Raw genomic sequence first — 26,465 nt, 5'->3', positions numbered from 1 at the left:
TATAGTCAGAGGCAGATGGTCCACGCTGCCTTTGTTAGTAACAATGCAGTGCGGTGACAGCCGGAGCGAAAGAACTACGCATATGAGCTTTCTCCTTGTGTAGATTTTTATGTCCAGTGCATGCTCTCGGCCAGGCACAGCAACGAGGAACTAACTGAAGAGGAAACATTACAGACAAAATGCTGCAGAAGATTTCTCATCATTTTTTTAGAGGAAATTTCCTCTCAGAACGCTGACTGTCCAGGAATTTCATCCATCGAGACCTGAGGTGACAAACTCAGTTTTACTGTGGGGCCCAGTGGGCAGCTGCAATCACTTCAAGTACTAGGCAAGTGCAAATCTGTACATAGACACATGCATATATAAAAACTGGTTGGGTAATAATTCCAATTGATCAGGCATAACAGCGACTCCTCGTGTAAAAGCAAATTATATTTGTTATATCAGGCCTGAACATAAAAACTCAACGGCTGAAGGAGGAAAGAGAAAACAGTGGTAAAGTTAAAGATCTGGCAGTTTGATGCAGTTAACATGAAATCACACAGCCGTGTCTTCACATCTGAATATGGATGCACATCAAATTAAATGTACTGGAGGCCTGGATTGGGGCCAGACTGAGGATTAATGGTGTTCTTAATGAACAGAGATAAAGAGATAACAGAGATGACACCTCTAATGGTGTCTTTTCAACTTAAGGTTTGTGGCCACACTAACACAGAGCTGAGTCAGTTTATCACAGAAATGACAATACAATTCTAACCAGCTTCAAAATCTGCATTTGGTATGACAAACTTCATTCTTCAGTCTGAGCTTTCTGTCATTTCTTTAAGTATCTTCAGGAAAAGATCTCCATGATTCGTGAAGAGTATTTAAAGCTCTTCTTTCGAGGTGTTCTGCCTGTTTTTCCGTTTTAGATTTCCAAGAAAGAATCTCCACCCTGTGTCACAGATGGCTGCAGACTCTCACTGTTGGACCTCCTCTTGACCTCCTTGTACATACTGACCATGATGTGGATCCATCTCTCCATCAGAACTGTTCGTGTAGTTTTCATACCTCTGCCTTTTCTCCCCATTTCCCTACATTAATAACGGCTTCCTGACAGACGTCCTTCCACTGAGACCATTTCTGATGACGCTTCAGTGAGCAATGAATGATCAACTGAAGGTCCGTATCATCTCTCTCCTCTTGTGTCTGGTCTTGTTGGATCTTTCTTAAGAAGATAACTTTCCGATACTGTTTATTTGCTATAGGCAGTTGTTTTGGTTATTCATTTCTTCTTTAGTCACCCAGTTTTCTAAAAAAAACGTTTAGGGGCACCCTGCACACCATGCTGAGATATAGCAAGGTTTCAGCCAATAGCTCTGTAGGAATCACCTTGTTGGTGTTAACTGTGTTATCCTAGGCAATTTTTATAGATTTACCTAAAAAAAATGAGAACAAATTATGAGTTTTTGTGAAACACAGGCTGCTCATAACAAAAAGCCAGAAGATTTCATTTCAAACTGGTTCCTGGGTTGTCTGTTTTGTGTGAACAGCACTGGTCCATCCCTTGAGTTGGCTTTTTATTTTTGAAAATAAAAAAATCAAAACTAAAAAAAAACCCCAACTGATTACTATTCAGAAAGCCTGGAGAGCTGCTGCTCAGGACCACTTTACAGGACAAACTGGCTCCTTGAAAGCAAAAACATCAATAAATGAGGGGTGGTACCTGCTGACAGAGAGGAGATCACCTGACATCTGAGTGCTTGCTTTGAAAAAAATGTGTGGAATTAAATGTGTGCCAGCCTCAGTTACAAAGGCTAGAGTCATTTTTAAAAAGCATTTCTGAAAATACTGAACTGGATAGTCGTTCTTTTCAAACTCAATGACTCACTTGTCTGGTTTAGGAACCGTTATGCTGCAGGTACAGATTCGGTTTCTCTCTCAGAAACAGGTCAGTGGGATGAATTCTGACACACATGGGAACCCATTGAAGGCATTCACTAGTATGCTTTCAATGGGTATAAACAAGTATAAAGGTCCCTGACGGGTAACAGTGTTACATAAGATGGTGGCAACACTGCTCCCTGAAACTCACCAGTCATCAGTGGGTCTCAGTGTGGGAGCATGACAGCTCACCATACATGAACTAAGTGCCCCATCATGTTTTAATGGTTTCTGGGTGATTTGGACATAATAATGGTTGCCGAAATATATTTGGGGACATACTTTGGCCAATTTTCAATCCATCTGAGAGAATGTCTGTTGTTAATTCACTGGGCCATAAGCCTCCCCACTCTTATTTTGAAAGTTTAGTCACTGTCTGGGTATCTGATCTCAAGAGGACCTTGTCCCACAGCTGAACTCCAACATGATGGTCTGCAGTAGTCGACTATAACACCTCTATGAAGAGCTCAGCGACCCTCACAGGCACGAGCTGCAGGCTGACGGTGGAGATAACAAGCAGATTGCTGCAGAGACATCTACAGCTCCGTTATGTCTTCATCACAAACGTTGCACATAAAATGTTTAGAGCGGTGATACATTTGAGCAAAATTATTAATCGCTTATTTGAGAAAGTGTGGGACTCCTGCACCACACGTACTGTAATCTGAATCTGTGGGAAATGCTGCGCTGTGTTTCACACCTTAAGGCTCAAATAACTCCCAGCCACTGCTAATAACCACTAAACTTAAACCTTTGCTTCCAATGATGAGCTTTAATTTGCTCAGACTCTGTGGTTTATTGTGTTGTGGCTGCACCTTCTCATCAAATGGAAATATTTAACGTGTTTGTGCATCTCTTCCATGAAAATTCAGCACGGCACATTTGGGATCTTTGAAAACTTTTGGCTGTGAAGTTGTGTTTTAACAATGTCGGGCTGTGGAGCCAGTATGTAAAGGTTTGCTAATAACTGCAGATTAGCGGGAGGATAAGAGCACAAATTCACACAAAATCTGTTTATCTGCAGCACCCTGACTACATCGTAACAGCGGAGTCAACGCTTGGCCTCACAGCAGCTCTGTTATGAGTGCAGATCACTGATAGACTTGTTAGCCAACATAAAAAAAAAACAACAATGAAATATCAGAAGGAAGGGATTGGTGAAGGACCTGAAGTCTCCTTTAATGACATTCCCACAGTGCAGTGACCTGATCGATGTCACGACTGTATCACTTTCTCGTGTCTGAGTTGAAAGAAGCAGATGCATGACTGCTGTCGGCATCTGGCTGCACAGACAGGCCTCGGCAGCAGGATGAATGTTCTGTTGGTTTTGGTCTCTTTGGGGATTATTGGATCATTTATAAATGATTAAATAAAGTCAGCATCATCCCTCAGCCAGTTATCTGATAAATGAGCTTTCTATTGGTGTTGGTCATCATTATAACTCTGCAGAGATCAAACCTGGGACACCCAGCAGGGTCTTTATCTTACCTCCTCTGACAGCTCCCCAAACACAGACAAGACATCCAACAGCAGACTGGAAGTGTAGAACGACTTGATCATGTTCCTGGAGGAAGGAAAGAGGCAGAGGAGGGGGACAGATGGCAGGAATTATGGGATATACAAAGGAAGAAAGGAGGGAAGGATGGAGGAAAAGGGGGTTGAAAAAAAAATAAGCAGAACAGAAGTGAATGAATAAGATGGAAGAACGTCCATTAGTCTCTTAGTGTTCCATCACTGAGAGATAAACAAGTCTGTTAAATATCCTTCACAAAGGATTCGTAGTTTCCACCGTCACACATCCATAAACTGCACTGATCCACTATTCAGGAGTAAGATATAAGCAACAAAAAAGTCACTGAGCTCAGTGAAGACAGTGAATAACATGAGCACAAATCCATTCACGTCCAGTTTCACCCCCCCGTGGCTCAGAGACCACACGCCGACTATGGGTATGGCTCATGAGGTACAGTGGCTCGTCTCGGATTTGGATGGTTGCTGGTTTGATCTTGAGCTCTGTGACTTTTTAGTAGTTTTACTCTGATGAGCCAAAAATATTACAAATCACTGTCGTGTCTTTGATGCTTAACAACTGAGGGGGAATAACTTCAGTCTCCAAAACAGCTCATGTTCCAGTCAGGAGTGATCAACATTACGGTTGGGCGATTATCGACCATCAACGATAGGCTGAGCCTCGTTTCTACAATAGCAATTTATTTATTTGCACTTGAGTAATTTTACCAATAATGTTGGTTGAAGCTAAGAGAAGCAGTAAACGGAAAAACAAAAACAAAACAAAAAAAATAGGGCTGTTTTAACGGCACCTTCTTCCAGCAGCTTTAGTGTGATTTTGTGCATTTGAAATAAATAAATAAACGAATAATCCAAAAAGTAGCTATATTAGCAAAAGCACTTTCGATGGAGCTGCAGAAGCTGGTGATAGCCTAGCATACTCAGCCGGATGATGGACACATAAACGCTCCTGCATGTTAGTCATGTTTGAGTCCTTTGCTGGCACTATACGGCACACCCCTTTGGTTACATCCTCAGGTTTGCCTCTTTGAATCTTTTGGTTTGAAGCCAAAGAAATCCCAAATTGGTGACTTCGTATTTTTTTTGGCATCTTCTGGCAACTTCTGGCTCCATGTTTGGACGACTTCTGTGTTAAAAATTGCGCAAATCAGTCTGTGCATGATTACATTCCTCCGCCCATCAAAAAGTCACCTGCACAAATAAATCGCCTATCGTCATTTACTGGACTCATTAATGTCGGTTGGAAAAATTTCACATATCGGCCAACCTTAATCAATACCAACTAAAAGTGGTCCAATCTACAAAGGAACAAACAACTAACTGACAGCAGGGGGTGGAGCAGTTGCAGGCTCATCACTACAGGACTTCTCCACAGTGCTGTAGAGCACAGAGCATGCAACACACAAACTGTCCCGTGACACATGTTGAATTCAAACATGCATCAGTGCCAGGACACTTATAAACTCACTCGAGTTTTAAAAGCATCTTACAATCACGTGAACTCAAATATGTCACCGTTTGTATAAAACAGCATAATAAATATTGGCTTAGAGTTATTACAGTTGGATCGCTGTTTTAAAAAAGACAGCACCTATAAAACTTTGGCTGGTGCAGGTCCAGAGCCAAACATTTGTGTTTTGAGGATTGCATTTTATCTTTCAGTTATCAGCGTTTTTGTTTCCATTACTGTCCCACCCACATGAGCTGGGGCAGGGGCTTAAAAACGCCACCTCGACTGGAGGGGACGGATCTTCTATCTCTGTATAACAACGTTACTTATTTTACCTCTAACGTCATTGTAAACCTTTACTAAGCTTTTATTGCCGTTTATTAAGTTAACAGCAATAACTAATTAATTATTTGCTTAGTATTAGTTTACTTTTTGTTTACTTCTTTATCTGTTATCCGACTCTTCGTAAAAGATTCTAAACAGCATGTGCTCGTGTTAGATGTTGATTAGAGGTTGAGACTGGCCGGTAACCACAGCAACCCATCATCACACACACACACGCACACGCACGCACACGCACACGCACGCACACACACACGCACGCACACACACACACACACACACACGTAAGGACAAAGAATGGGCTCCTTATAGTGCAGAGAGGAAAGTTTCCAAGAGACATTCAGCTGTGTGACTCAAAATGAAGACATGTAAACATGTACGTATTTACACCTCTATACATGTGTCTGCATGTATATCTGTGTGCCCGTGTGTGTGTGACATAACACACGGCTGAGGCCTGGCTCCTGTTGGCAGCAGACCGCTGCTGCTTGTAAAACTGCAGGCAGGTTTGCTGACCTGCAGCAGAACAGAAGCTTGAGTCAGTCCTACTTCATATACCTGCTGGAAACAGGAGCTGTGTTTACACCACAAACAAGTCCAGAGACATGTCGCCTGCATCCATTCATCCTGCGTGAGCTGCTGCTGCAGATTTAATTAATTTAATGAAATAATAAATCCTTTGGATTCTGCTGTGGTGATGACGTCACTGTATTACTGATGACTATCTTTCTATTGGCTTCAAATTCTTTAAAAACTTTATTAATACAGCAGATCTTAAACAGTGCTGCTGACCAAAGCTTCTCCTCACACTGCCTTGAGGCGACTGTTGTTGGCGCTATATAAACAAAACTGAATTGAAAAATTGAATTGAATTGAACACCGCTGCATTGTCTACAGCAGCTGTGTTCATGCTGTGACCTCATCAACCTGTTCATCCATGCTCCTGATTGGTCAGAAGCATGGATGGACCAGCGCCGCACCTTTCATGTGAACGTGCAAGGGAAACTCCAGGTGAACTCACAAGCAGATAACCAGCTCAGCCCGATTCCTGCTGTTGGGTACCTGAATCCAGGTAATGGGAGGATAAGCGGGTATCTGAAGTCACTTTGTCATGCAGGCATGGTGGATTTCTTTGTTTCTTTGAAAGGTTAAAGCAGTTGCACAGAGTTGCAGGTGCTTCTGTTTTGTTGTTCTTTATCTCATTCCTAGGAAATGGTGTGTCTGAGTCAGACACAGTGTTCAACTTTTTAAAGACAAAGAAAACAAAACAAAGGTTGAACTCCTGACTGAAATATTTGGCCAGTATCACTTAATGTACCATTAGAAACTCAGCCCAGAAACCCCCGCAGATAAGACAAACAAAGTATGCATTGAAATCTGGTGGCGAACATATAAACACTTCTGATTATTTCCAAGATGTTTCCTGTCGGGTAGTCACATTCCAGGTGATAAACTAGGTGAAGGAGAAATAGCAAAGGAAAAGACTAAGAAACACATTTTCCAGAGAAATCCCCCAAATCAACTGTTCCAATAACCTGGTGTCATGTTATTCTTCCCCGTTAAATATGAGGACTTAACACAATAGAGTCGCTAACAGAAGAGTAATGATTACAAACTAATGTTTTTGGTTTTAATCTGTCTTCTTTGGTTCAGTTAGCTCCAAAGGTTAAAGCTGTGATTGGTGTAAACACTGTGATTAGCAGCAGAAACATCTCTGCTAAAACACTTTCAGCTGAACGCTGAATGAAGATCAACAGGCTGAGGTGGTTTCCTGACCTAAATAGGCAGCATATTTCCACATGATGCTTGAGTTACTGCTTCCATGGAAGGAGATGTGACCTGCTTTTCACCAAATGGTCTGGAACTGGATGTACGGACGCAGAAGTCCCCCGAGACCAAGACCGTCCCCAACAGGCCAATCAACCATCTGATGGTGACGGCAGAAACTGAGCGTGGACACGCAGCGAGGAGCAGCATTCCTGAATATTACTGAACGTTCGGGAAAATTTCCCACTGTGACACTGTGAGGCTTAAAGGGGGGCGGCGGTGCTTATTTTCTGCTATGTATTCTGCTCCATTCGTGTACGTTCATATTAAAAACACGGGCAGAGTTTCAAATAATGAGCTCAGTGTGCAGATGTGAGGAATTCGGCCTGCTTCACCCAGGCCTTTCTACTCTTGGCTCTCACTGACATCACTGAGTGGGGATAGCCCTGATACGGCCCCCTCATGCACGAGTGTGGGAGGAGCCTAATATCGTGTTTCAGAGTGAGGACGAGCTGAGGAGCTGCAGTATGAAAGACATAAATTGTTGTAATGTTTCCAACATGTCTCCTGTCAGACAAAAAACATCAAGACTCAAAGAAAGTAATAAAAGAAACCACCCAAAAATATAAATATCCAGTGAAATCCTCCAACAAACCGTTCCAATGACCCGGTTAGATACTGACCTTCCTCGTGAATGATCAGATTAGAGAGGAAGGTCATAATTAAACCATGTTTGAATAAAACGTCAGACCGTCACTAATCGATTTATTAATAATTACAAACTTTGATTCTTGAATGGCGAGTAAAACCTCTTGGTTCAAAGCAAAGATGAGCTGCACTGTGGCCCAGTATGAGTATAAGAAGAATTATTTTGAACTCTGAATCATGCAAAGCTGGTCTAGTAGAGCCCACAGTATAAGTATTGGGTCTAGCTGGAATCTGAATATTATCTTTAGCTGAGAAACTGACTTTCTTTTGACAGAACCTGTGCTCACATTTTCACAGAGTCACAGATCATATTTTTGTGGTCCACAGAAAACCAGTGCACCAGGTAGTCTGTGCATCCCACTTGTTCACTGAGGTTTGAGATATTTTTTTGAGCAGAGAAACAGCAGGACTGTGTGGTTCTGTGGGCTGGGAGCTGCTCTGTGGTTCTTCCTGCAAGACGACTCCTTCCATGAAGTACTTGTACTCGTGAATACAAATCTCACATCAAGTCCTTTGTAATGGCAATCTAATATTTAGATTCCATCATAGTTTCTAATTGGACCAATCAGAGCATCATTCAGTAATTAAATCATTACACTGACCAGCCAGTTACACAGGGCCATTACACTCTGCTGGGCTGTTATGATCATAGGCCAAAGCCAACTTCAAAGTCCTGTTAGTAAGTGTACACACACCGATACACACACACACAAACAGATAAGGAAGCGGCTCGGTTCTCACTTGTGGAATCGTCCTGCTCTGTCCTCGTTGTCAGCGTACAGGAATAATTTTAAGGCATAGTTTTCGATGTGGGCGTTCCCAACCACCTCCTGACTGATGGACTCGTTATCACTCAGCTCCTTCTTCATCTGCAGGAGAAACAAAAACAACAATGCATGAATGGAACCGTGTAAGCTCTGCAGAGAAAAGCAATAAATCTGTTTCAGTGTCAAACTTTGTTTGTGAAAGGTGAAATATGTTTTAGCTACGTTACTGAAACTGATCAACAGATCAGAAATATAGAAGAACATCTGCACACGCTCACGTTTCCAAACAGATAGACCTGCAGAGCTTTTAGGCCAGGCACTGTTTTAACTGCTGAATCCGGTGACACACACTCACTGCATTCACTGTACGAAGACCAACACTTACACACCAGTGCCCACAAATTCACACAAAGCCATCATTAAAACAGGGCCTCTCTTTGTCCTCGTACTCTTTCTGGTGACCAGCTAAACACTTTTTCTGGAGTATTCCATCTACTGGATGTACTTATCCCAGTATCTGTTTTATTTACAGTTTTTAAAACTTAGTAGGACCTGCAGATGGTCCTTTAAACGTCCAGTGGAGGCCGGAGAAACTAACCCTGATCCGTGGATGTGTCACTTTTGGTTTGGTGCACAGAAAAACACTTCTTAGTTCAAATGTTTTAACTCAGGCAAACCCGTCCTCGCCACAGCGGGCGCCATCTAGCGCGACGCTTGATTAGTCTCGCTCGCTCTGCTTCGCTTTGACTAGGTAATTGCTCCTCTATATGAAATGCAGAGCTCTCTCCATTACGCCGTCCAGCAGGCTTCGGGTTTCTTGTAAAAGCACTAAAGCAAACACGCGGGTTGCTTCCAGCAGGTGGACCCTGGCCGGGCTGAATAGATACTCTGTTCGCTGACTGTGAGTCGTAGCGGAGGAATGTAAAAGCACTGAGCTGAGCGCAGGACGGCAGAGGACAACTGGCCTGGGAATACAAGAATGTGGGATGAAAGGAAAGTCGCTAAACTCAGCCACGACTCTCAGGCTCGCTCGCTCTGGTTAGGTTTCCGTTTGACAGGCGACCAAACTTAAAGTGAAGCAGAAGAATTAGCGCCACTTTTTAAATGTAAACCTGGACCAGGTTAGAGTGAAGCAAGCCTTTGATACGAGACCGTGACGCCTTATTGACTATGGGAGCAGTGAGTGTGACGCACGGAGGGGCAAACCAAGTCCAAACCAACAAACCGGGTGCGCTTCCCACAGAAATCAACACGTGCACAGCGGTGTGCATGAGTGATGGGAGGCTCAGCCGCGCTTTCATGAGCTCTGTTAATAAATGAAGACCATAAATATGCGTGTGACAATGAATCACAGGGACTCCAGCTCCAACACCTCTGACTGCAGCTGATGCTTCACGCTCAAGTCTGCAGCCTCGGCCCGCCTCTTCCTTTCCACTGTCACCGTCGCCAAAGTGCTTGCTCAAAGGGTCATAGTATGATTGTTGGGTTTTTCTCTGTATGTATTATTGTAGGGTCTACCTTACAATATAAGGCACTTGAGCTGACTGTTGTTTTGATTTGGCACTGCATAAATAAAATTGATTTGAACTGAATTCAATTCAATCTAAATTCTAGTTGCAGTCATTTGAATTTTCCTCCATCATCCGCTGAGCAGTGTTCATGTGTCTGAGCTTCAAGTCAGTGTTTCGAAGCTCAGAAAGCTTTGAGTGTCTGAGATTAACACATGCTTCCTTGACGTTAGTGAGGTATTAACCCTTTTTGAGACATAGACCTGGTGGTCAGTGTACAAGCACACTTTACTGTAACTCTGTTAATGTTTGTGTTAGAGACAAAAATCAAATGGTTTTGGAAAAAAGAGAACCTGTGCTCTGCAGTGATAGTTGGTGTACCATAATAGCACCAAGTACTCACAGAATACCATGAAAAATCAGCTCCGTTTCCAGCTGGGTCTACTACTTGGGTCTACTTCTGAAAATCTTCAGTTCAGTCCATGATGTGGTTCTGATAAAGTCCATCTTTGTTCAGATGCATGTAATTCCCACAGTCACAAGTGATCAGAACCACCACAGACTCACTGAACAGACTCCAAGAAATGTGAGTTTTTGTACAGTATATTTGATAAGGCTGCACTATTTATTGAATTATAACCTTGATCATTTTGGCTTCTCACCCTTGTATGAACATGACTGAGCAACAATTAAAATGCGTTCTCTGCCAATAAAATGCAAAGTAGAACCAAATCCAGCGGCTTGCTAATCTGCTTTACTTACAGAACCAGAATTAGCCGCATTACTCATCCGCTCACTCCATTCGTAACTACGCATGAATGACAGCAAAGCGGCTGAGCTGATTTTGAACTGCTGTGTGTCCTGCATCAGTTTTACCTGATAATTTGTTTTACCTGCAGAGTTTAAGTCACAGCAGAGGGACCACCCTGATCTTCTCGCTGTGCGAGACCACGGTGCTCATCTACAGAGGCTGCTGCAGGAGACAAAGATCTAAATTTAGCAGCATCTACCATGACTGGCATCTCTGAGGTTTCCCATCCTGCATCACATGAAACTGATTTTCAAACAAGTGATTTTCCACCGTCCCAGTGAGAGGCTTGAGCTGGCAATGACAGTGGAAAATAAAAGTCCAGCATGCCTAATACGTACGAGCCAGGTCAGCGGGAAAACGGGGGTGGGGGGGCAGAGAGAGTAGCTGCTGTGGTTTAAATCCTGACTCAGAGCGCTGCAGAATGAGTCACAGCAACGAGCAACAGTTCATTAAGGAGTGGAAACCTCGGGGTGTCCCCGTGTTTCACAGACCTTGTTCGGGCTCCATCTGGACAATAGCAGCGCTTCCACGTGATAAATCGGGTTTGTGCTGGTGTGATGCGCAGTGATCACAGTCTGAGTGCAGCTGAAGTTTACCGAGCAAAACCAAATCAGAATAAGACTCAGACGGAGCCTGAATCAGGTCCGCGTTTGAAGCACTCCTGCTGCCTGCTATTAGCCTGGGAAACAGCTTTGCAACAGGTTCACAACATGACACCAGTTTTCTCTGTAAAACCTGAAACCTGCTCTGAAAGCTGGCATAGGCCTTCATCACGGCCTTATTTGTGGCCATCCTCACCTGCAGTCTTCTCCTAAACTGTTGCTGCTCCTCAGAAAAAAAAGAAATGAAATTTTTCTTTTCTTTACCAGATGTTGCATCAGTTTTCCCTCTGGGACTGTCCTCGCTCCTGCAGTGATGCTTCATGGAGACTTCTCAAGCAACCAACCTGCTTGCACCTCCAAGCCGGCAGTAGGCGTCAGAAAGACGACGAGACAAACGTGGCAGTCGTCATTCCATTTCAGAGCATCAAGCAAAAGCTGACACAGTCAAGAGTGGCTGTTTGACATTTTACAACCAACAGTTAATATTCATATTTTATAAATGCTCACACTGAACAAGTTTACCTAAGAATCTTTCCCTAAAAAGACTCCACCCAGAGCAAACTGCCCTAGACAGCGTAGCATGCTAACACCACCACTGTGACAAGGTGACACCAGGGACAGCAGCTCATTGAAAAGGAAGATAGAAAATTATATAGTTAGAAATATTTTCTGAGAGTAGTGCAATGCAATTTTAAGCTATATTTTCCATATCAATATATATCATAATCAAATAATTTATTTCAGATTATCAAGAGCCCACTCGTACACACACACACACACACACACACACACACACACACATACAGAACTCAAAGCAGCAGGTGTGTGTCGTGTCGGGAAAGCGACGCGTGTGTGTGACGAAGATCCCTGGAGCTTCTTTAAAATCGGGCACTCATTGCATCTGATTCCTTTAAATGTTCAGAACTACACCTGATTTCACTCACAGCCATTTCATTCTCCTCTTCACTCCTCTACTTGCCATGTAGCAAGTTAAACGTTAAACTGTAAACGTTGGGTGTGAAGTAGAAACATGCATGATGAGGGCGGGAAACTACAGGATCAAAATGACATGGACAGTAAAACTGAGGCTGACGGATGCGTTTTAGAGCTTCATCACCTCTCCGTGGGCTCTTCTCAGTCTCTGTAAATTCGCTTGACCCCCCGCCCCGCTGGGACACTCTCAGCTCGGTCACCTGCTCCCTCCCTTCATCATAACAACCCCACAAAATCTAATTAGCCCGTCCCCTGTTAGCAGACAGGAGAGCAGCCTGCATTACGTAAATGTGACTCACGGAGAAGCACAAGATGTTCTCGTAAGCTCGGAGAGCAAACAGACACAAACCAACGTGTCTTATTCCATAATTAAGTCAGACTTGTGGCACAAAAAGAGTCCCTAATGGTAAAGATTATTTACCATGTGAAATATAATACATGAAATGGTGAAGAGAGATAAAACCCAAAGAGTCTTCACATGACGGAACAGGATAACTTTACATCGACCTCAGCAGGAAAATGTCAGCACTGGTCAGCTGTGAGTGGGGGGTTAAGATAACCCACGACTTACATCATCAGGCCTTTGCTCTCATGTGAATGACTGAATGTAAAATCTCTCATCAGAGGTTCAGGCTGAATGGTATGTGAAACAAAACCTTATTGTTTATTAATATTTATTTATATATTGTTCGTTATCAATATATATCTCAATATAAATCAAAGGTTGTTGATTACCTTGTTGTGGTAGGCTTACACTCCACGGCAGTGAGGCTCAGGACTGTCTTAATGAGGCATCTGTAAATATGTGCGACTTGATCACATATCCAGAGTGACAGTGAGGTGTGGCACAGCTGTCCAGCTGTCGCTCTGCACTCTGTGCCATCTGAGAGAAATGTTTCTGGCCCGCGAGCTGCTAATGAGGGTCAGCAACTTTAATCCGACATTCTCCTGTCCGTGTACACACTTCAGGTTCAGAACGCAGTGGCAGGAAATGGGGAAAACATCGTCTGGGTTATCACTGGGTTTACGTCTTATTGTGCACAACATGACATTCATTTTTGAAACCATGTACCCGTCAGAGTCAAAAAGAAGGCTAAAGCAGCGGATATTTCAGGATGGTTTCCTTACATCCACATCTCACTCACCACATCTGCTTTTGAGAAAAATACAACAACAGCTAAAACGCCGAGTTCAAGGACTTTAGAAACCAGTGTGTGACGTTGCATTATCTGCAGCCATCTTTTATGTACAGTCTATGGCTTAAAACTTGAAACTGCCTTTAAAACAATACAGGCTCAGAAATAACAACCTCAGACTCGTTGCGTGAAAAGGCACAGAACTTACTACTGAAAGTGTTCATAGTTCATACATATATGGACAAATTCAAGGAAAACTTGAAGTATTATGACATCATTACCAGACCTGCAAAGTATGTCTGCTAATAGACCTTTTGAAGGCTTTTCTGCATTACTTATGATATCCTGCTGCCCGGCAGTGCATGTGACCTATAGGGGGCACTCTGCTCCCTTTTAGAGTCACTGGGACCCCAGCAGTACTTTAACCTCTCCGAGGAGAGAAATCTCAAACCCCTGAGAGGACCTTATGCAGTGAGCACAGCCTCTGATAACCAACAGGCAAAGGTCAAGCCTTTTAGAGGGCTGCGGTGTGTGTGTGTGTGTATTCATATCTTTGTGGGGACCAAAGATTTAAAGTTTACTATACTTCTGCATCCTTTAGCCGAGCACACGTAATGTCCACCTCTGCCCGCACTGAAGGAGAAACAGGACTAAAGTGAATCCGACTCACCGTCTCCAGCTGGTCCATGAGTTTGACCAGGAACTTTCGGCACTCGGGTGTTTTGCTGTCCAGCTTCATGCCCGTCTGCATGGCGTAGAGTCGACCTGCGGGAGAGCACAGGGAGGAGATAAAAGAATTAAACAAGTCTGTTCTTCCATAGCTTCGCTCACACAAGACTCGACACAGAGTCCTCATTAAAGTTTCACATAAAAGCTGCTGCAGATGTTTTCTTCTCTTCCAGGAGGAAGAGAGAAAGATTTCCACCTGAGACGAAGCAGGCCTGTGTGGACACACTCTCACGATCCCTCACCTGTCAATGATTTCTATTCTTCTCTAACATGATTTAACCTCACACCTGAGCAGCAGCACCGAGCCTGCAGGGATGACCTCCAGAAAAACTCTTAAAGAACTTGGACTGGAATTATTTTCCAAAAATTATAAAGCTAGTCAGAAAAAAGCTGCTGGTATGATAAAGTGTTTCCATATTACTGTAACGGAGGTCAGGGATTGCTCGTGTTTCTTTGATGTACCTGAAGCTCTTTACTCAGTGTTCAAACAATGTTATATGAATATTACAGATATGCATTTACTGAATGTATCTGCTGGTATAGACACATTAAATCCAATGTTATTTGAGCCAGAGAAATACACAAAACATTCACGAGGAGTGATACAACCTGAAACTCCACGTTCAACACCACAGACTGTATTTAAAAGATGGTTTATGAAGTTTTGTTGGGCAATGAAGAAACACTTGCTCACAGTGTCTATGCTCACAACACAAAACTCAGTTAGAAAGCAGACTGAGAATGATGTGCACAGCTGTCATGAATATCTGGATATTTCTCCAAAACAGCTCAAATATGAAACAGACTTCAGCGTGCTCTTCATGCACACGTCCCTCTGCACCCATGGGTTCATCAGAGGCTTAACACATTTTCAAAAACTGAAAAGAGCTCCCTATCAACAATGCACACACACACACACACACACACACACACACACACACTGAATTCAGCTGTTTGTTGTGTGGGTATCCAGGTTTCAGTTCAGGGATGTGGCTCAAACACCTGAAGTCCATCACCGTACTTCGGTTCGCCTCGTGGTTACACAAACCATGACTTTACACCCCGTAAGAGAGTTTCTGTTTGTAAAAGTTTTATGGAACCATGCTGATGCCTTCCTGTAGATTTCGGGCTGAGCTGCACTTCAGGCTCATCTCTCTGTGAATCAGCCCGGGGTTTGTTAACCAGATGGATGGTGCACTGTGTGTGATCGCTGTGCGTGCACACAGCTGCTGTCTGGACCCATGTTAAAAATGATTGAAGAGCGACCCTTCACCACCGGTCGGAGCCTGACATATTACCAGCGCACACGGCTTCCTTCTCCATCAGCAGGATAAAAACCTCACAGTCGTCCTAAACCGGCAGGAGAAAGGCTTTTCACACTCCTGACTCTGCTCACTCTCACACATTCACAGGTATGTTGGAGTAAAAACCTCCACCTGTGCTGACAGGCACGCAAACATTCCTCAAATCATCACTAATCCACAGCTCTGTGTGTGTGTGTGTGTGTGTGTGTGTGTGTGTGTGTCTGTGTGTGTCTGTGTGTGTCTGTGTGTACACTTGTAGTGCAACAGGCACAGTGAGCAGACTCAGCGCTGCACTATCAGCGTGGGGTGAAGCAGCCTCAGAGTTCCTTCTCTGCGAGGATTACCTCAGCAGATTGTGCTGTTTGTGTGGAGGCGGAGTGCGGCATGCAGCACAGAGCGATGACATCAGTGCGGATTTCACCCTTTGCTAAAATTCTCTCTTTTGAACGTGGACCTCATTTTGGAACATGGAACCTTGTCGTGTAATAAGTAATCTCTGTGAGCCACGTGCTCAGGTTATAGGTCATCGCAGCCCCACCAACCTGCTATTAAAACCTTCCGTCTGCGAGGGGCAGCCAATCAGAAGACAGCTGGCATAAAGGTGGAGGAGCCAAAACTGCTTGTTTCAGAGAGATGAGTGACTGAGGGGCTGCAGTAATGCAGCATCACATAAATAAAGATTACTGTTAATTGTAAATCATGCAGAGCTACTCTAATAGAACAATACAGACCTGAAAGCATGTGGAATGGTCCACAGTATGAAATCTGAGTAACTAATTATAATTATGTTTATAATTTAGGTCATTAATTGAACAAAACTAAAAGGTTGCAGCATATCCAGAGATAGGCTGTTGGTCTGTTTTATGCCTTTAACTTGAAAATCCCCGGGTTTTAGTTTGTTGGTCAGACACAGCCGACACGACATGAGCTGGAAACATTAATAAACATTAAAACATAACTAAATAAAATTCCACCTGCTGATATTGCTCCCACGGTTACTCTACACTTATTGTACGTTATCTGAAACATGCACAGGCTGTGCTCAGAGCGTCTGCTGCAGCGGAGAGAGAAAGGCTGAATATTAAGCAGTATTTCCAGCGTGGACGGTCGGGCCTGTCGAGTTACCAGGAGACCATAAACATCGTGTTGTACTCTGCATATATTTGAGTAATCCGTTTCCACCTCATGTTTGAGTCACAGCCCTGCGCAGCATCAGCAGAACAATGGCCCATTTCACAGCAGCAGAATGGCGGGGAGCCTCTGTCCAGCCGCCAAGGCCAGAAGCACTCAGTGTTTCCAAAGAGCGGCAGCAGTGTGACACGCATGTACGCATGAACCAGAGCGCAGCAAGCCACACAGACAGTGGGTCCTCCAGCAGACTGACAAAAGAAGGCTTTGTGTCATCGCGCTGTACAACATCGCGACTGTAGACACACACACAACCAGTGCTGGAGCCCCCTTGTGGTGTGTGAAGGTGCAGTTTGTTTCTGCATAGGAATCATTTTTCATTAATTTGTATTTTGTTCAGTTTATTCTTCTCACCCTGAAAACTACATGTTGTGAAACCTTTAACTCTTCACTTCCCGTCCTGTAAGCATGTAAACATCAACAGCACTCTGCAGCCCAGTAAAGGACAGCAGCTACCAATGTCACTGTGACACATAAACAGTAGTTTGTTTTCAAATTAAAAACACTCAGAATTAGACAAAATCTGAATTTGATAAATTACATTAAATCATATTTAATTCCATCTTTAAACCAGCAGTCTAGATTTCAGCTGCACAGATATCAGCACACAGGAGGACTTTAACCCATCTCAGTGACCTGCATTCATCTTACAGGAAAAAAATCATCCACATCAGCTACCAGACATTTTAAACCAGGCCTGGCAGGTTAAACCTTCGATGCCCCTCAGGTCTGCAAAAAGCTGCAAAAGCCTGAAAACACCCCAGCTGGGACACATCCTCTGAGGAGACGATGGCTTCAAGTGTTAAAACCTCTCAGGCTTTTACTTCCTGCGATTATAGGGTCTCTGACGAGCTTCCCTTTCTGTCTCCTCTCCCAAACATAATTAGGGTCAAAAAAATGCTTTTACCTCCGGCGTTTGTTCTTCGGAGGTGATAAGCTTCAGAGGAAGGGCTGCTGTTGCCAGCTCACGCAGAGGAAAAGTTAAAGTGCTGTAAAATCTGTAAGGAAGGATGTGCACTGAAGGTGTTAGACGAAACACTGAAAACTGAACAAATGCAGTGAAAAAGCAAGAAGCTGCATTTCGAGAAAGTTCAGCTCGTGCCTGCGCAGCTTTCTGACTTCTATCTACATCTCTGAGAACTCTGATATCGGTCTAATTTGCCTCTCTGTGTGCGTAGAGGTGAGCTGGATGCAGGGACTGTGGTCAGAGAGCATCTTCGGGATGGAACAGCGAGCCTCTCGGCCATCGGTGCCTGGCAGGGTGGTTTACTGCTGATTTCTTATGACAGTGCATTCATTGGGTTGCACAGCACATAACTGAGCACGTCAACACCATTCAGTACGATGTGAGCCACATCAGGGAGACCTGTGACGTGCTGCCCTAAGTTTTCTGCAGAGGCTTCTACAGCAGACATTTCACGTGTACAGACACTAAACTCTGCTCTGTCAACACAGCAGTTTCCCCAATTTCCTTGTTTATCTCTCAGCGTGACAGTGACTGTTGTAAGAAAATATATTTAGCAGCGAATAATTAACCCTCCTGTAATGGTGCTGGCAGGACGCCGCCACCGCCTCGATTCAATTTTTGACAATTCTGTGCCAGAGCAGTCTCTGTGTCATATGAATGACAAGGACATCATTATGGAGAATAGCTGAGTCGCTCTGTGTGTGTGTGTGTGTGTGTGTGTGTGTGTGTGTGTGTGTGTGTGTGTGTGTGTGTGTGTGTGTGTAAGAGAAATATGTTCAGTGTGACAAGACAATCGAGGCCCACAGAGTGAACACACTGCCACAGATTCTGGAGGTTCATTCCAGCACAACATGCTGTAAAGCATGACTGCAACGCTTACAGATAAGATGAAGCTTGAACACAGAAACCGAGCATGATGGGAACAGATCATTAAGAACAAAAAACTCTGCCATATCTGTTCTGCTGTTGTCACAGCATTTCTTTGGTTTTGGTATTATAAGCAGCTCGGCGTAACCTCCATTGTTGTTCCTATTTCTTCATTCAAACCTATGCAAAATGCCAAAGATAACATAGTTTGACAGCATAAAATTGTATTTTTGCACCAACAAAGTGATTCCCAAAGAGCTGTAAGCTGAAAACTTCTACGAATATGTTCCAGTAAATCACTGCATATGAAAAATGCCACCCATTACCCATTTTCCTGCAAAATGTAAAGAAGGGTGTAGCTAAAGACTGTACTGTATAACAACCTCAGTTTTACCTAAATGTAAGACAAGAAAATTACAATATCCAGGCCTTTATTCTTTAGAGACAAGGCTGCAGTTTGACTGGCTTCACAGATAGATATAGCAGTGTATCATCTGCATAGCAATGAGTTTTTGAATGATACTACCTAGAGCTGGGCGATATGACCCAAAATTCGTATCTCGATATTTTTTATCTGGATGGCGATATAAGATATATATCTCGATATTTTTTTAAAGCCATAAAGTAAGAACAAAAAGAGAGTTCTTAGTCAAAGCTGTGTCCCAGATGTCACACAGGCACTTTTATTAACATACAGCATAGATGTACATGAAAAAACTACTCAAAAATAAATTATGAGCATTTATTAAATAATGATGCTCTATAAATAAAAGAAAACTATGTTGTTTTGTGCATAACAAAGAGCTCACAATTGTGCAGTCAAAATGTAAACTAAAAGACGGTGAGCATAGTAACATAGACAGATTTCACAGCTGCTCTGTTCCCAACTTCTACTGCGTGACTGACAGCCTGGAGTTTGAAATCCGCTTCGTAACCATGTCTCTGAACAGGTGCCGTTTATGGTCCTTATACACACACACAATACGGTAATATTACGTTGACGTACAGTACGTATTACTCCGCGAGGCTCCTCGGTAGCCGTAATGCTCCGACAATCCATCAAGCGGTGCAGCTCCGTAGCTTACCAAAGTCGTACTAAAACATTTTTTGACAGACTGCTGAGCGCTGTGTATCACATAAAATCGGTTCGCGGTCATCAAGCACAACCAGAATTCATACAAAAGGCGCGCAGTCAACTTTTGAGAAAATGAAAGGATTTCAGGCCGTGCATGGCGTTAGCGTGGCTAGCTCGTTAGCGTGGCTAGCTCGTTAACACGTTGACGCCGTCCAGCCCCACGCACGGGGCGATGCGCAGTAACTCATTAACGGAGATTTGCCGTGTCCATCTTGTCGCTGCCTGCAGGTGAAGCGATGGGGGAGGAGGGGGAGTTGTGTTCAGTGAAGGAGAGGCGAGGTCGAGTAACGTTGCGTAAAGACAAAAGTGGACGAAGGAGAGGCAAACTTGCAGCTCCGCAACTATAATTATAATGTAACATAGACTATATCGATATAAAGGATATTGTCACATCTTATATCTCGTATAAAAATATATCGATATTTTTAAAAAACTCGATATATCGCCCAGCTCTAATACTACCTCAAGGAAGCATGTATAATGTAAATGCAATTGGTCCCAGCACTCCATGGCTAACTTCTATGTGAAGAAGAAGCCACATTTACATGCAAAAATAATGTTACCAAGCAGTAGAGTTGGCTAGCTAGCTTTAACTTGGCTGCGTGGCATGAATCCGCTGATGGTTATGTGGTAACGTTAGCTGATAAAGTGATGCAAATATGGTCACATCACTTTATCAGATCAGCACTGGAATGAATTAGCTGACCTTATCCACTCAGGACTATATAGTGACAGCGTGTAAGGCTGGGCATACACTGTGCGATTTTTGGCCCATTTTGAGCCGATTTTTGAGTCGTGCGACCGTTTTGGTGATCGGCCCGATCACCAAAACGGTGTGTCGTGTGTGTCGTGCATCGTGTGTCGTGCATCGTGTAGTAGACGTGGGGTAACAAGAAGCGATTAACACCTCACGACCAGCTCCCAATCATCAATCACTTGGTCGGGAGGATTTCAAACCTGGTCATTAAGAAAATCTAGACCACTGTCACCACACTTGTATCATTCCCTTCATGCTGAAGAGATAATCATCACGTTTAGCTGCAAACTCTGAAATCATGTAATTATAGCCAGCATGTGGACGCAGCGACGGCTGAACTGGCACAGTCTGACACTGTGCCCACTTCCCAGGCAGTCCAAACTAATTACATGGTAGGTCTTATTCTTTCTAAATGTTTTAAAGCTCGGCGGGGAGAGGACGGAGGATTGAGTGTGAGACGTAATGGTCCCAGTTTCCATCAGGTTACTCAGCAAAGTCAGGATTCTGATAACGCCTGTTTATCAGAATCCAATCATTTTGAGGAAGCCAAATAATCACAGCCAATCAGTGCAGTAATGAATAAAACAGTGAATTAAAAAAAAATTTCAAGTTCAAAAAAAGCTGCATGCATGTTTGGATATTACATACAAATAAAGGAGGAGTGTGTTCCCCTCCCGCAGACAAAGGGATGGTACCTGTGTTCACCCTCTCCTCGTTTATAACGTCGACAGTCCAATCAGTGTGAAACGGCATTTGTAACGGAGCCAAGCGCTGTCAGCCGGGGGAGCTGCAGGTGAATTACGTGGCTTCATTACAGCTAAACAAATCATGGCGTTGACTCAAACCTCCATTGATTGGCCTGTTTTGGGGTGAGGTGAAATATTGCCTGGCATTAGCTGGCTAATTTAGATGGACCTGCTGATGTGGAGCTGAGGCTGAGTGATGGTACGCACTAGCCGTCAGACAAAAAGGACGGAAATAAATCTCTGCGAGCGCTGGCCTCATCAGACCCACATGATGGACGGCTTCCCTGATGAGTTGTTTGTGAAGTTCTGCATGTTCAGATGTTTGCTCGCTGAAAATATACTCTGCACTGCCAGTCATAACGCCTCAAAGCACCTCGAAGAAGCACACCTTTACTTTGGTACAATTATGTGACACACAGACATGCACACACACACCCTCTCACCCTCTCTCTGTTGGAGACAACTGTCAGATTTCCAATTTATTGTAATATTTAATCCTTCCTCTGGAAGGCCAGATTTGCAACCATCTGTTAGCCAATTAGTGGCAGTTTTCAATTTGTTTCAGTGATTAAGAAAAAGAACCCATCAGAGAAAAGAAGAAGCAGCATTATCACCTTAGTGTGAGCAGAGGTGGGGAGTAAATTATTTTTACTTCAGGGATGCACCCTTATAAAAGTCTAATTAAAATTCTGATTTTGTCACTTGCTAACAGGAATGACTGATACGAGGACCAAAATGCAACTTGAAGCCATCAATGAGGCAGATAAAAGCTGCAGTTCCTCTAATGGCCACTTGAGGCTTCAAAAGTGAGACTGTCCCCATAGACATGTTGATATTTCCATATTTTGTTTTCAGCCTGATACAAAATGGTTTTGGTCTTTACAGCTGCGCGACAACAATACATGCAGGTAACTGTTTTAATGCAGAAAATTATGGATGCAACCACTTTGATGGGGGTGCCTTTTAGAGCACATGAAAGCATTTTTTCCTCATATGTCTTCTATCAGCTCTGTGTCTGTGTGATGCACCGAGTGTTTTTTTTTCCCCCACCTGGCCAACTGGTCCAACAGTCAGTCTCAAACCAGCTGCCCTGTTAATGCTAATGCAGTATTTCTACCTCAGTATCGTCCCTGTAGAGGGAGTTGGAGTAAAATCAGTTCAGTTCACAGTAAATCTGAGTCAGAGACAACGGGCAGGCTGCTGGCCCAAAGAACAAGAGCCAGGCCAAAGACTGAAACACGAGCAACGGGCTGTAAATGTGGGTTTCTTCACAAAGTTTCACCTTCAGCAGATTCTGACGGTGACAGCTGAGAGTCTCATTCACAGTCTGCAGCGCAGAAGGTGATGAAATCCTGCGTTATCAAGTCAGAGCTTTAGTCTTTTTCACCGCCTGCTGCTCGTCTCTGGAATTTTTCTCGCTCTTTTCCAGTGTTTGCTGCTTGGCTGGTGTTGCTGTGTTTTCCCGTGGGCATGAATAGAGTCCTGGAAGACTCTTGTGTCAGTTCTTTTATTAAATTCTCCTCTTACTGGTGGTTGGGCAGAGTTTGCAGTGCACTTTTGTTGAGGTCACTTAACCAAGCATCTCCAACTAGTTCACATTTCTCATGTATGGGTTTCTGATCACTGAAGCCAATAACCAATACAATAGAGTCATTTTTAAACTTTAGAACTGGTACTCAGGTTTGTTGGGTGGAAATATACTGGCGGCAGAAAGTGACAACATCTCTGCACCCTCGTGGAAAAACTACAAATGTCTCTATGTCCCTTTCTCTGTGAATCGGATGAGTTTTCTGGCTCAGTTGCTAGTTTCAGGTCATACTGACTTTTAAAAAAAGGATCAAGAAGGATGACTGTCCATGGTATGTTTTTGGTGTACAGTTTCAGTCAGATCCATCCGTTTCAAAATACCAGCATAGTGACGGCTAAAATGCTCATCTCAAGGTATCAAAGCCTTCATAATGTCACTAACCAAAGAGTGACATCAGGGTAAAACCTGGAAGCATGCCTGGTGGGAACTGCACACTGATTCTGAATGATCTGATTCAGTGCAGTCAATCAGTTTAATTGTAGACCTCGCAGACCCCTATAAAGGCCGACAAGTGTTTTTTTTGGTTTTTTTACACATTCCAAAGCTTCCTTCTGGCGTTTCCCTTTTTCCTGCTGCCAAAAACATGCACACAACTCCAGACATGGCCAACATCCACGGCAAACTCGTCTGTTATTCCAGCTCTAGTGTTATTGTTCCCATAATCACTATACATGAGTAGTAACCTATTTCTGTTCTTTTAAGCCTTGCTTCACTCATCACGGTCACATCTTATTCTTAAAAACATCTTCTCGTTAATATGGTGACAAAACACACTCATGGTCCACTGCTCCCCATTCCTTAAACACATACACGTTCCCTGTTAAAGTTAGTATATGTCCTGCCCCTCCCTCCCCCTCTCTCTCTCTCTCTCCCTCCCTCCCTCTCTCTGAGGCCCAGACACATGGTGCTGCTGACCTCCAGTGGTCTGGCTGGGTCACTGGTCCAGCACACATCCAGACTGACGGGGCCACCTTTCAGCAGCTTGGGCTAATCACCTTCACCCTCCTCGGACTTGTCCGTCACGTTTATCTCTCAGCATCAACTTAAGTAATAAAAGGCTGCTGTTGCTGCTTTCAGATACAGTTAAACTGCTTATCTGCTCTGTCATCCATGTTCCCAACATAAGCAGTATAAAATCCATTAAGCACTCGACCAGAGGACACACACATCACTGACAGGTAACTGGGCTCCAAATACAGGCTCACGCCTGAACTGCAGACCCACCCACAACTGTACCTGCTGATAAACAACCACGAGCAACAACTCTGAGAAAACAACAAACATACTGCATGATTAATATCAGAATCAGAGAGACTTTATTTATCCCTTGGGAATAAATAAAGTCCGTATAGCCTGTAACTATTTTCAATTACAAAAAACTGTTTTTTGTTTTCTCAAACTATGGATCTGATATCTTACAACATTTTAATGGTTGTCTGCTGAAACCAGACTTGGCCCATATTTTAGGTCCTGTGGGGTATCCAGAGGGCATGCAGGGCCAAAGCTGGTGTCTCACAGTCCAAAATTTCCCCCAAGAGGTCGTCTGGTAGAACATTCATGTAGTGTTCACAGGGTTTTGTTTTTAGGCTGTTTGCACTGCACAGAGCAGCTCGCAGCAAAGAGACCAAGGAGGCGAAAAACACCAAAGAAAAAACAGAATAAAACAGACTGGAGAGGTGAGTCAATTTAATCATCTAATATGAGCAGCAGCAGAGTGTTTTTCACGTGCCATGGACAGAAATGAAGATGCCACCTCGCTGCTTGGGCCGGCTTCCTCGCAGACGGCGCTCGGTAAATTAATAACCAGAAACAGCACAAAGAGCACCGCCACCCCTGAGGAACAATAATGACCGTCCCTGGGAGGTACGGAGGGGCTTCTTCTTCACAAACGCCTGTGAAACAGAAGCCTCCTTCACTTCAGACAGACAGAACAGCACATCACTGTTTTCAGCACTGAGAATGTTTCCATGCACACGCACATCATTAAGCTCGTTTAGTCCACCTCCCAGCATCGCCCTCACACTCACCCATGTGCAGCCAATCAGTGATTGGCAATGAGCCATGCTCAGTGATGGGGTGAGGCTGAGAGAAGCTTACCCAAAAAATTTTTGGTGCTCACTGTGACTTTTTCCTTCCAAAATAAAAGCCTATTTGAAGGGTCAGTGTTTGGACCCGCCAGGGGAGATCCAGAGTGACAGAATAAAAATAGCAGCAGCGCTGAAGTATTTCACTTTCACAAAAAGATGACAGGTGGGTGAAAAATCAGCCAAATTTAAAAGAGGAAAATCTGGTTTGATGATGGCGGCGGATCACCTTCCATCAGTTTGAGCTCAGCCACACAGGACATCGTGTACATCCACAGGCTGGTAAAGGTGAGCAGTAATTAACCAATCACAAAGCCTTATTGCCATCTGAGCGATTAATAATGCAAACACAGGTTCAACAGAGAGCAAAGCATGCCTTGAAAACAGTGATGACCATGACCGTCCCATTTCCTGTTCTGCCTGTTTGAAGCAAAACAAGCTTTTTAAAGCTGCAGCCACATTATGAAGATGCGGCCCAACAGCTGTTTCCCAGAAGCTTCACCTCAGCTGTCACAGGAAGCACACGTCTGTCCGTCTGTCTGTCAGTCAGTGGGCTCGTGGTTTTGATCCGACTCTCTTTTCCTGCGTTGATATACCTCTTCGTGTGCATCTCACTTACATCAGCTCAACTGGGTCAGACTCAGTCCCTGCTGTGCCCTCTGCATCACCAATCAGTCCTTTTACACACTCTGCCCTACTTAACACGAAACAAGGCTGAGGACTGGGCACCTTTCTACCAAAACGTTATCTTTCAATAGAGCATTTGAAATAATTTACGCGGGCCGTTGATAACTGTGATGTGATATTGTGACTGACCCAAAAAGGTGGATCAGACATCAGAGACAGTGTGACGATGCCTGTTAGCAAAGGATCAGCAGTCTGGAGGTGCGTCACATCAAAAGTTTTCCGTGTGTGTCCAAACTGTGCTCACAGTGAGTGACAACAACACTTTGGTTTCTCTCTCTCATTCGTCTCTTCACCGACGCTGGTTTTGTTCGATCAGCGCAGATCAGCACCTCGAGCACACCTGAGAACCGCCTCTGGTTGCCAGTACATCACAGGCCTAACACAGAGACACAGACAACCTCACATTCACGTCTACCTCCAGTTTAGAATCCTCCAGTTGGTGCTGTGGCATGAAAACCAAAGTACCAAAGAGAACCCATGCTAGTACAGGGAGAACATACAAACGGCACACAGAAAGAACCCAGCAGGACGGGTTTTTGTGGTTTATCTTGTACAATTTTCAACATCTGTGATAGTGAAGGAAAGAAATCAATACTATAAATAATTATAAATTACTGTTAATAATGTCTCTGAGCCCTTCATCACACCTGCTTTTAATGTGCACAAAGTTAGTTGTACAAATCTGTGAAATGGCTGATTGCAAGGTGAATATAAATCTAATAAATCAAAGCATACATAGTTCAGACTAATAAAAACATGTTAACACAACACTTTACACAATAAGGAAAATAACATATATATATATCTTACAAGACTAGCTCTTCTTACTTGGTGGTTTCCTATTAAATGAAGAACAGAATTTTGTGGAACAGC

At 43.7% G+C, this 26,465-nt stretch overlaps 1 protein-coding gene across 3 annotated transcripts in view; it reads right to left on the bottom strand.

Moving 5' to 3' along the window:
- Positions 1 to 26,465, bottom strand: part of vta1 (vesicle (multivesicular body) trafficking 1) — a 60,100-nt gene that overhangs the window by 31,686 nt on the left and 1,949 nt on the right. For all 3 annotated transcript variants that reach the window (XM_031752905.2, XM_031752907.2, XM_031752904.2), the window contains exons 2-4: positions 14,211 to 14,305; positions 8,465 to 8,592; positions 3,415 to 3,490 (exon numbers count right to left, since the gene is read on the bottom strand). In XM_031752905.2, coding sequence (XP_031608765.1) covers positions 3,415 to 3,490; positions 8,465 to 8,592; positions 14,211 to 14,305 — 299 coding nt within the window. The remainder of the gene's footprint in view (positions 1 to 3,414; positions 3,491 to 8,464; positions 8,593 to 14,210; positions 14,306 to 26,465) is intronic.

This window comes from Oreochromis aureus, linkage group 15, assembly GCF_013358895.1.
Source record: "Oreochromis aureus strain Israel breed Guangdong linkage group 15, ZZ_aureus, whole genome shotgun sequence".
Classification (NCBI taxonomy): domain Eukaryota; kingdom Metazoa; phylum Chordata; class Actinopteri; order Cichliformes; family Cichlidae; genus Oreochromis; species Oreochromis aureus.
This window is presented reverse-complemented; position numbering and strand designations above follow the sequence as displayed.